General features: G+C 43.8%; 1 protein-coding gene across 1 annotated transcript in view; it reads right to left on the bottom strand.

Moving 5' to 3' along the window:
- Positions 1–1,184: 1,184 nt before the first annotated feature.
- PPM1L (protein phosphatase, Mg2+/Mn2+ dependent 1L) overlaps positions 1,185–11,677 on the bottom strand; it is a 322,971-nt gene continuing 312,478 nt past the window's right edge. The window contains exons 3-4 of the mRNA XM_081235042.1: positions 7,847–8,008; positions 1,185–6,715 (exon numbers count right to left, since the gene is read on the bottom strand). Of these exons, the coding sequence (XP_081091168.1) occupies positions 6,369–6,715; positions 7,847–8,008 (509 nt within the window). The 3' untranslated portion in view covers positions 1,185–6,368. The remainder of the gene's footprint in view (positions 6,716–7,846; positions 8,009–11,677) is intronic.

The following is an 11,677-nucleotide window of genomic DNA, read 5'->3' as shown; positions in this document are numbered from 1 at the left end:
AGTTGCGGCATATGGGGTCTAGTTCCTTGACCAGGGATCCAACCCGGGCCCCCTGCACTGGGAGCGTGGAGTCTTAGCCACTGGACCACAAGGGAAGTCCCTGTATTGTATATTTTCTTGAGAATGCTTTTCTTTACATTCTGACTTTGATCTCACTGGAAATTAATTTTGCTTTTTTTTTTTTTTTTTTTTTTTGCGATATGCGGGCCTCCCACTGTTGTGGCCTCTCCCGTTGCGGAGCACAGGCTCCGGGCACGCAGGCTCAGTGGCCATGGCTCACGGGCCAAGCCGCTCGGTGGCATGTGGGATCTTCCCGGACCGGGTCATGAACCTGTGTCCCCTGCATTGGCAGGTGGACTCTCAACCACTGTGCCACCAGGGAAGCCCTTATTTTGCATTTTTTTAAATTAAAAAATGTTCCAAATTATTTTGCTTAAATGTTATTCTACCTGTGCCATCAGTCCTAAGAAAAGGAGCTTTAGAATTGTATTTGTTAACATGTAAGCAAAGCACTCTAAATGGGAAGGCTTGCATCTCAATAGGTGAAAAGTGGGGAAAACTGCCTTCTACAGATGTATGTGCAGGTGTCAGCAATTGCTATTAAATGTAACCTATGCAGGTAAAAGTCTAATAATCTAAATTTTTGATAACCTACTTTTTATGTTTTTAATGTCTGAGTATCCTAAAGGTTTTCTCCACCCCCCGCCTCCCCCAATTCCTTGACTATTACTTCTACCTTTGTTTCTGCACAAACACATTTTAAATTATGCATTCTCTAATTAATACAGGAATATGTTGAGATACTGCATGACATCACACTTAACCTCTGAATTTCTACATGACAAAAGGTGTTGGGAGAGTGTGGGCCCTTTCCTATGGAGGCAGAGACCCAGGCAGACTGCCCTGCCCCCTAACCCTCCCCCCAACCACAATCTGCCATTGGAGCCCTCACAGTAATCTGCTTGTGCTGAAAGCTAGGAACTCTGGTCCTTGGAGGTTCTGAGATTAATTTGGATTTGGCAAATGTCAGAGGGGATTATAATGCCAGATTATAGGATTTCTAGAGTAAATGGAACCACATCTCTAAATGTAATCTACACTTTTGCTACTTGCTTGCTTTTTGGTGGAGTTTTGAATTGTGTAAATGCTTATAATGATCTGCTAAAATGAACAGTTGCTACACGTTTTCTTCTAAGTCCTTAACTTGTATTTACTGAAATGATTGTACAAATGTACTAAACACATAAACATCATAGTCAACCCTTGGTTAAACAGTTTGCAGCTTAACAGTAGTAAAAATAAAAAGTAATGGACAAAGCATCAACATTATTAAGAATTAGCAAATAAATTTACATACTAGAAAACAAGTTTAGAGTCACATATCTAACGGAAGCCTTACAGTGTCAACTCTCACTTGCTCTTTGCAATCTGCCACCTAGTCTAAGTGATTTTACTTTCTGTTTTATACTATTCTGGATAACAACCAGAGGGAGGGTGTATTCCTAAATATTGGATACAATTTTAAGATAATGACTTTATCCTAAATTCACTTTGTACCATATTTTTGACTAGATTTGCTTCCTCTGTGATTTGGGGATTCTCTCTCCAAATAACTTGCCAAACTTAATTATATATATATAAAATGTGAAAGGTGGGACAACACGGGACAGGGATTTCAGAAAGAATAAGAAAAGAGAGGAAGTGTAAATAGTTTACATTTCCATTATTATACAATGGATACATAATTTTAAAAAATCTAGTTAGAATTTAAAAAATGAATTAATACCAAATATGCCATTCCCCCTTTTCTATTATTTTAAGTATTTTTTTGACTCTCACACAGTGACAAAATGTAAACATATTTATTTTGATTCCATCTGGAAAGCAAAGATAACTTCAAAAAAGCAACTGAAAGCCCTTGGAACAAATTTGAGAAATCCCTAGCTATGGCAAGACTCTTGCTTATCATTCACATAATAAGAAGGGAGCCCATGTTTAGAGTTTCAAGCAGGATTGTTGGGCTTCTGCTATCGATAAAATTAGATTAAATCATACTATTTCTTAATACTGCTTTCACTAACAAATCAGTCTTTTCCGTGAAAGAATTAGTGCTGCTAAATTGCAAACTATACTGCAACTGCTAAGAGTCATAGTGAATGAGAAAACAATAATATTTCCATATAGCAGAATTTCCCAAAGTGGGTACTGTGGAACATGAGCTCCTTGGAGTGTTACTAGGTGTTACTCAAAAAAGTTTGCGTGGTCAGATTAATCTGGAAAACACTGGAATTACATTTGTGGTGTTTATTTTCCCTGGACGATATTTAAATTAGAACCTTTGATGTGCTTATATGTACTAACTTTATAGGATAGTATGTTTCCCAAACTCATTTGACCCTGGAGCCCCGTGTTTGGAACAGTATCTTTGGAACTTGTGTCCTGTGGAGCACACTTTGGGGAACACTGTATCTCATTACTCCTGCAGTGTTCAACTAATTAGCTTAGAAGTCTAGATGTGAAGGATTTAATCCAGAGCCAATTAAATAGGACCCAGCACGGTATCTAATAGTCATGTCATTTCTGCAGAGCTGGGTCAGGAATGCTGGTGTGATGAGCTAAGGCAATTTGGGGGGAAAATTAAGAGAAGATCAGTCTAATAATGGGTCAAAGGAGGAAACAATTTTCTGAGGTCATTGGAAAATAAAACCTTATCCAGAGTATGAATTCCTATACTTACAAGTGTACAATGAAATGTTGCCCTTTCTAAAGTTTTTGTGTTCCCAGTTGCAAGAGTGTTAGATCTAGCAACAACTTGGGGGGAAAATGTCAGGAAAATCAAATATACCTGGCAAAGGAAAAAGCGATCACTCCCTTTGTGAATCCCTCATGTAAGGTCAGATATCCTAGCGATCCAATTCAATCGTGTAATCAACTTCCTAGTATCACCTCAAATAGTGTTGATGATGCCATCACTCATGCAATCCTGTTTGCACAAAATGTTCATGGACTGAAATCATCACAGCTGTATGAAATAAGACCTGGTTTTTTTTGGTTTTTTTTTTGTTTGTTTGTTTTTTTGCGGTACGCGGGCCTCTCAGTTTTGTGGCCTCTCCCGTTGCGGAGCACAGGCTCCGGACGTGCAGGCTCAGCGGCCATGGCTCACGGGCCCAGCCGCTCCACGGCATGTGGGATCTTCCCTGACTGGGGCATGAAGCCGTGTCCCCTGCATCGGCAGGCGGACTCTCAACCACTGCGCCACCAGGGGAGCCCATAAGACCTGTTATAAATTATCCAGATCACATATGCTCCATCACTCTATAAAACACTCTGTAATACTCTTACCACATAGACAAGATTCTAGAGCCCAATGCCTTCAGTCCAAGGCAAGGAATAGAATGTAGCCACTGATTACCAGTAAGATGCACAGTCATGTTGCATTAGAACAACGACCTCAGAGTTAAGTGCCTTGGGCAAGTTGGTCATGTGAAATAAATGCCGGTCTTGGGAACTAGCTTTGGAGTTTTCCATATAAGTATTATTTATTCCTTTTATTAGAGAATTGCAAATACAGTGAATTAAAAAAAAAAGTTTCCCTGTCTCTCCCCCCACCCCCCCCAATCCCAACCCATTTTAAGAGTACAAATTGCCAGTGGAGCAGCGGGAGAGCAGTGCATTAATGAAGGCCCGGGCTTGGCATCTTGCTGGGGGCTCATAAGCACATGATCATTGGTTCCCAGCTTCATTTCTAAAAGACTATAAAACCATTCCAAAATTTGGCACCATGGGGGCTATTGGCAATGCGAACTCAGGCTAGGGGGTCTGGGTGACAATTCCAAAGCTTTGGCAGTGCTGTTTAGGGAAGCTTCACATGCAAACTTCTCAAATCAATTTCCCTAACTAGACTCAACCTTCCCTGTCCCTGGAAAATGGGAGTGGCTGGCCGGTGAGCCACAGGGCATGCCGGGTGATGTCAGCAGACCCCCGACAGCTGGAGGCGGCTCGGAGAGAGAGCTCCAGGAGGATGGGGAAGGGAACAAAGTAGCCTGATTTGAGACAACTATTAATCATACTGCTACTATTTTGCCTAGAACTTCCGTTTTTCAAAAATCTACAAGCCAAAGTGGGAGAAGAAGAGGCAGAAAGGGAGTAAAAAATACACGCACTACTTGATTAAAGTCAGAAATGAATTAATTCCACAAAGCAAAGTTTAGAAGACGCCTTGTGAACTCAGAGGGAAAGCCATGCACTCCTGCACTCAGCACCATCTAGCAAGACATTTTGCAGGGCAAATAAACACTAATTTACTAACTTAGTCGCTTTTCTCCTTCATCTTCACCAAAACAGTACTGTTTTCATTTTAGACAATCACAGTGATCATAGTATTTAAAAATATCTTTCCATCGTTATTATGAATTTTGGGTTAAGTTAAAAATAAAAAAGGAAAATTAACTGCATACTGTAATACGCTGACACTGCTTATTCCTGGACTCCGGTTAGAGGGCGGGCTTTGGTAACTCTCCAGAATCAGAACGTCCTAAAATCACCGAGCAAACTCAAGCCACCTGGACTGACTGTCCCATCACTGATCACAACCTACATATTTCCCACATTCCCTTCCCAACCCCCGCCTCAAATACACACATCCAGATGTTCAGTGTCTCTCAATAGGCAGATACTCCAATCTAACATGGTGGCAGGTATTTTGTACTAGAACATTCTATGGCTTAAAAAAAAGGAAAAAAAACCGAGGTTCTAATTCTCATATTGTAAATTCTAATGTTAGTGTTTACCAAAGTAAGCACATCTCTTGGGAAACCACTACTAATTCTTTCAGTCAAAGAAAGGTTAAGTTCTTAGAGGAATCCAGACAGATTAGAGTCCTTGGCAGCCACAAGGGAATCTTTTCATCCTCCTGAGTTCACACCTAGAACCTGCTTCAGGAAAGCTCCACAGCTGAAGAAGGCAGGGAAGCGGCATCATGGGCAGGAGGTGGCCAGTGAATGGGGCCTTTGAGAAGCTATAAAGGCAAATGCTCACTCTGGAAGGACAAAACCAGGTGGATGCCCTGGCATTTCAGACACAGAGGGGTGGGGATGCAATGAAAATCTTGTTTGGCTGTTTGAGCCCCTCAGCCAGGGAAACAGGATGACCCAGCATTTTCTGTAATTATAAAATACTGAGATTGGAAATGTGACTTTGGTGATAAGAAATGAAAAGCAGCAAGTCTGGCCGCAAAAATAACTCAGTGGTTTGCAACCAAATGTTAAAGACTGCTGCCTTTCCACTGTCTAGCAGAAGCACATCCCAGTACTTTACCACCGAACTCCAAACCTTGGCTGCGAACTCTGTACTCGGCTTCAGGGAGCACACATGCAGTTCTACACCGCTGCTTCTCAGAACACTGCTCCATAGACACTTGAAAGCTACTAGAACAGGAGAGGAAAAAATGCACAAAACCGGGCAGCTGGAGCTCGATTCGAGGTGGCACCCTCACCAGCGTTCTCTCTGAATGCAAATAGCAGACTTCCCAAGGGGCGCTGTGACTTATTCGGCCATGGTGTCCTCTATCTACCCTTAAAGGTGGAAGGAATTATGGTACTGTGATTTGCTTTTTTCACTTGGTAATGTAAAAAATTCGTGGTGTCTTGTGGTAAAGTTTAACAGCTGCCTATTACATTAGGTAAGGTGTAGGCCAAAGATTAAGGTCATGCATGATTAGGATAAACACACAAAGACTGGTCAGGTGGTACACAAAGTCTATTTAACTAATAAAGAAAGCGAGGGAAGAAGTTTACTTCTGCCGTGCAGGCGGCTCTCATCCTCCCCACATCCCTCAGCCTCCAAGAGCAGCCACGGAATAATAAACCATTTCCAAATCTGTTTCTGCAGGGCTGCTGCAGAGCAGAAAACCTGGGCTCAGGAGGACAAAGCATTCTCAGGACAGCTCTGCCCCTCAGCATAGGGTGTGGCCACATTGGCCCTGACTCACTGCTCCAATGAGAGGATACAAAGTCTGATGCCTGGAGGGCCCTGTAAGGGATCTTGAAAACAATCGTAAAAGGAGAATATATGGCACATATGCCATTCACTTCATACATGTGACTCTACAGCTATATATTTATATATTTTGAACATTGGATGAAAGAGTTGGGAAAACACGAAGAAACCATTTTCCAGCCTCTCAACTACATTGGCCAAGAGCACCACCCTCTGTTCATCACGGCACATAGACTTAAGACGGCCGGGGATGGGGAACCCCATGTCTGGGATGGATGATCCTAACTGTAACTCCCACACCTTTCACTACATTAAAAGAGACCAGTGTGTTGAAAGTCCTTTAGTCTAAGGCAGCTGAAACCCCAGAGGGTTCACTGCTCTTCTGTTTTGCTGCTATTCCTGAACTTCACCACCATGACTGTTATGTTGTCAGGGCAGCCTCTGTAAAATGACTGTAAAACTATGCTCTTGGCCCCAAAGTGAGGTTCATCCAAGCGGTCCTTGATGAATCGAACAGCTTCTTCGTTGCTGAAAGCATCCCAGAGGCCATCTGATGCCAAGATCATGAACTCGGGCTGGAGCTTGTCCAGGTCAAAGGTCAGGATATCTGGGTCTGGGATGACCACGTTGAGATTTTTCAGTGGATAATCCCCCAGGGATCGAGACATGGCCAGGATTCCCTGGACCCTCCAGGAGCCATTGAAACTGATGAAACCACCTGGAAAGATAGAACGAGCCCATTAGCTTGACCAGTTGCTCTCTCACACCCCGGGTGCGGTCCGTGTGTGTCTGCAAAGGGCTGACCTACTGCATGTGACCTATGTGCTCCCCTCACCCCACCTTGGCACTACCAGGAGGGACCAGCGTTCCTCTGCATGGCTTGAGATTTGACGCTCTATGGGTAGATCCTCAGGCCGTCATCCTTGGTATCTTAAAAGCCTTCAAGACCAAATTAATAAATTAATAAGAATATTGAGAGTAGGAGGTATGGATGGGTGAGGGCATCAGTTTTAACTTAAGGACACCTTGGCAGCTCAGTGACTGACAGCAGGGAGCCCTAGGGTGGGGATCCAGGGACAGCAGCAGAACAGCACTGAAAGGCAGGTGGATGGTACCAGAGAAAACCACTGGGATCCATCATTAGCTTGAGGCTGCCCTTGGGTGTGCCTATATCTCAAAACACCTCCCTAGATAGAATCAGGATTAAAGAATGGTGTATTTTAGCACAGTTGTTAAAGGCTCAGGCTCTCGGGGCAGACTGCTTGGATTTGATTCCTGGCTCTGTTACTTTTAGCTTTGTGTGACTTTGGATGAGAAACTCTTTCTGATCCTTGGTTTCCTTGGTTCCAAAATTGGGACAATAACAGTACCTATTCCATCGAGGAGTTGTGAGAAAGACCTCCATTGACAGGGAAGGCTGCCAAAAGGACACCCTTAAACCAAGTCTTAAAGGAGAAGGTCGTTGTTACCCACTAGACGGTGTGGACAACACTTGCAAAGGCACAGAGGTATCAGCTCCATGGTTCATTTGGTGGTTAGTAGTTTGGCACGGCTGGAGAGAAGCGGGGTATGGCAAGCAGGGGCCCAAAGATCTCATTAGCCTTTGAACTAAGGGCTTTTTTTTTTGGCTCTTTTGGAATCTGTGGCCACGAAGAAGGGCAAATTCAGGCCACTCATTTGATAGGAAATGTTACAAAGTCCAGTCCCAGCTGCCTCAGCAGCAGCCTCTGTACTGATCTACTCATGACTGGGTAAAGGAACATCTTCTCCCCCAGGGGCTCTCCCAGCAAGCCACCTTGTCCACTTGAACAAGACAGCACAAAGTCCTCGGAGGCATTCACAAACTCACCGGCTCTCTTTATCCTCTTCCTTTCCTTCAGCTGGTACGGCTTGTGATCATGAGACAAAGGAATGGCATTCCCGTCCTTGTCACACAGGACCCCACGCGAATCACCCACATTGGCCACGGTGAGGTCTTTATCTGACAACAGAGCAATCAAACACGTTGTGCCTGCAAAACAGGAGAGAGAGGCAATACAGGAGGTCAGTGGTGCTTTGAGGTTAGGCTGCTTCTCATGGTTACTGGTTCTTCAGTCATTAAAACTACTCCTGCTGGGTGAGAATTTGACTCCAGCCACTCTGAGAATGACAGCTGTTCACGTCAACAACACTGATCAGATCTGACAGTCAATTTTCTTAACCATGTTGGAGTCTCACTGAAATAGGCTAGGATAACATGATCATTTCCCAAATCATTGTTGTCTCTGCTACTCTTGATTTAAATGCAGATCACACTTAAAAGGATTTGGAGAGAATCAGAGTCAGCTTGAAGCTTCAGAGAATTGATACTTATTTTCTGCTGCTTTTTGGTGCTGAGTTTCTGTGAAATCCCAGTTCAAAGTGGGAAGGATGGGGGTCGGGTGGGCTCTTCAAGCAGGAGGGCCTGGAAGGACCAGTAAATGACAGATGCCAACAACCAGGTCCTATGGAGCCATGGGGAGCGGTGGGGAGCAGCCTATACAAACTAGCCTATATGGAGTCTGACAGCAAAGACCGGGGCCAGAAACAGGTCGGCGCCAGGGGGTGATGGGGGCGGACTGTAAAGGCAGAGGCAGGAAAACCCAATATGAGGACAGAAATGAGGTCTGTGTCGACAGGCAGTGGGGGATTGGGGTGGTCAGAGTCAGAAGGGAAGCAAGAGGGAAGAGCTGTTTGCCTGGAGCCCACACAAGACACAAAAGGACAAGCTCTCTCTCCTCAAACTCCTCATGGAATGAGAATGGATAAAAGCAAGTAGAGCTGCACAGTTTGGTCTAGTTGGAGGCCGCCCTTATTACCTGCCCGGTGCCCTCTGTCCAGCCCCTCTCCTTTCTCCTCCCCCATCTTCTGACAGTGTCACTGAGTATGCAAATACCTGCTGAAACGCACAACCCATTAAGCTCTGGCTTCAAACCGATAATGCCTTTCCTAGTTAAAATTATTCATCAATTAGTCTTCATTAATATTTAACCTCCTCATTAAGAAGGTCATATTCAATAACAGAATGCAAACTGCTTTTTATCTGCACAGAATGACAAAAAAGACTGTATTCTTAAATAGACATAAAGAATAAACACAGATTGATATCAAGAGCGGGGAGAATAATTAGCATTTTCAGCTATTATAGTTCTTATTGGAAATTCCATTCTAAAGCCTGTTTAACTCAAAAGTGCCTTGATCAGAAATGGAGACACATGAAATGTTGGTTAACTCACGATGTCTGATGTGAAAAGCCTTGTGAAAGGAGAAAAGACTAATCTCAGGATTATCAAAGCAAATAGCAAATCTTTCACCTTAAAAAAAGCTGTAAGAATGAAAATGTAAGCACAAGACGGACAATCCATATGATTAGAAATCATTATTCTCAGTTTTTTATATTAGTTGCATTTTGGTCTTCAACCATCCTCACTTTGTCCTCAAGCATCTGATTGTGTTAACCTGTCTATCACGATGAGAGCACCGATTCTCCTATAAGGCACACTCTTGGAGTTTGAAAGGTGAAATGGAGACACTGCGTTATTGGATGTTACATGGCTTGGGGACATTATATCAGTTCAACTCTTGAAGTTGTGTCTCTCAGAGGCCCTCTTCCCTTCTCACTCTGTGCACTTCGAGAGATCATGGCCCTGACCTTTGCTTCCACCACCATCTCACCTACAATGCTAGCCTGGTTGACACTCTTGAGGTCCATATCAACTGCCTGCTCGGCATTTCCATTTGCCTGTACAACATGGGATCCAGAAGAGCCTTTGGGGTCTCCATGTGAGGGAGGTGAAGGGATCCACCTGGATGAGCTATAAGCCGTTTCCCCACCCCCATTTCAGCCACAGCAGCTCTACATTCATTGTTAGCTTTATTGAGCTGCTGCATGTTCTTTTTGTGTGTTGTTTTTTTTTTAAGAGGGGAGAGGTAATTTCCATAGCTAAAAAAAAAACCTTTGAATTTTAATTGTATATGTGATTAAGAACCACTGAAGGGTTTTAAGCAGGAGAGTGACATGATGAGATCTGTGTTTTAGAAGATCATGTCAGTGGCTTTGTGGAAGATAAACTGGAAGTGGGGGGAATAGGGAGAGTTCATGAGGATCTGAATTAATGTAGTAAACACAGGGATTGAGGGTCGGGGACAGATTACTTAAGACCAGAACGGATAGGTCATAGAGAATAAGGAAATAAAGGAGAGGGGGAGGTCTAGGATAATGTCCTGGTATCTAGAAGGGGGGCACTGGGTACTCCATAGACAAGCACTTAAGGAGATGTCGGCTCGGGCTTTTGGGAAAGGCTTTCTCACTGAAAGATATATGATGCAGAACATGACCCATTTCTTTGGCCTCCTGTGGCTCCTGTGTTTCCCAGGGCTGTGGCAGCCATCTTGCACCATGAGGGGATATGGCTCAGAGTCAAGGTTCTGTGTCCAGAAGGGGGAGCAGAGAGGTGAGGAACCTGAGTCCCTGAGACATCACAGAACTGCTGAACCAGCCTGGACCCGTCCTGTTCTTGTTCTGCAAGACACTAAATGACTTTACTACTTAAGGCTTTTTACGTTGGATTTTTTGTTGTTGTTCCTTGTGGTATCATAACTGGTTCAGGGGCTTACAGTTCAATAAGGGGCTTCTGGGGCTTCCCTGGTGGCGCAGTGGTTGGGGGTCTGCCTGCCGATGCAGGGGACACGGGTTCGTGCCCCGGACCAGGAAGATCCCACATGCCGCGGAACAGCTGGGCCCGTGAGCCATGGCCGCTGAGCCTGCGCGTCCGGAGCCTGTGCTCCGCAACGGGAGAGGCCACAGCAGTGAGAGGCCCGCGTACCGCGAAAAAAAAAAAAAAAAGCAGCTTCTGGATGAGAGATTTAGAGTGTGACTGCTTTGCTTCACTCACATGTGAAGATTCATGGCCTGCTGATTCCTCTGTCAAGAACATGATCCCATTGCTTCTATGGGTCTATAAAATCTACCTCCTGATGTGGATTTCAGGAATGTACTGCTTTGAGAAAGTGGAAGTTGCCTGTGTCAACAATAGACTCTTAGACCGGGCCAAAATGGGTGAGCCCCAGGTTTCAGAAGGAGAGCTGCAGGCTGTGTTTAGGGTCACTGAAATGTCACTATTCCCTCTCCATAGAAACCTGCCTGTGTCCTGGGTGGAGGCCCAAGCATGATGGAAAACATTGTAAACAACTTATTGTTTGAGCTTTGCAGTCTTAGCTCAGGATTACAATAGACAATTTATAATCTAATCTTACATTACAGCAGAAACTATCTTGTGGCTGAGGAAAACTCCAGAAAAACATTATGCCCAAGAGGAAAGGAGAAAATCACTTTTTCTTTTGTATGTATGAGAAAAAACACTGCCAAGACTCTGGTTATTAGTTTTGAGATAAACTTAGCCATCATAGTACTATTTATCAGAAATACCAGGGTCTGACAATATCACTTAACTCTGAACCTCAGGATTGTCTATATTAATCATTTAATCTAGGTGATACCTTAATTGCAAATCTGGACAATATTTTGGAGCTTTAACCTAATAGTCTGACTTAGATAAAAAAAAAAAAACTGAAAAAGTAAATTCACACAGACTAGACTTAAAAATCCTAGCTGAGTGAAGTCTGGCAAATTATTTAACTTTTAAGCCTCAGCAAATGGTAC

The sequence above is a fragment of the Mesoplodon bidens genome (genome assembly GCF_964165515.1).
Source record: "Mesoplodon bidens genome assembly, chromosome: 5".
Taxonomy (NCBI): domain Eukaryota; kingdom Metazoa; phylum Chordata; class Mammalia; order Artiodactyla; family Ziphiidae; genus Mesoplodon; species Mesoplodon bidens.
The sequence above is the reverse complement of the archived record's forward strand: the minus strand, read 5'-3'. Positions and strand labels throughout refer to the sequence as shown.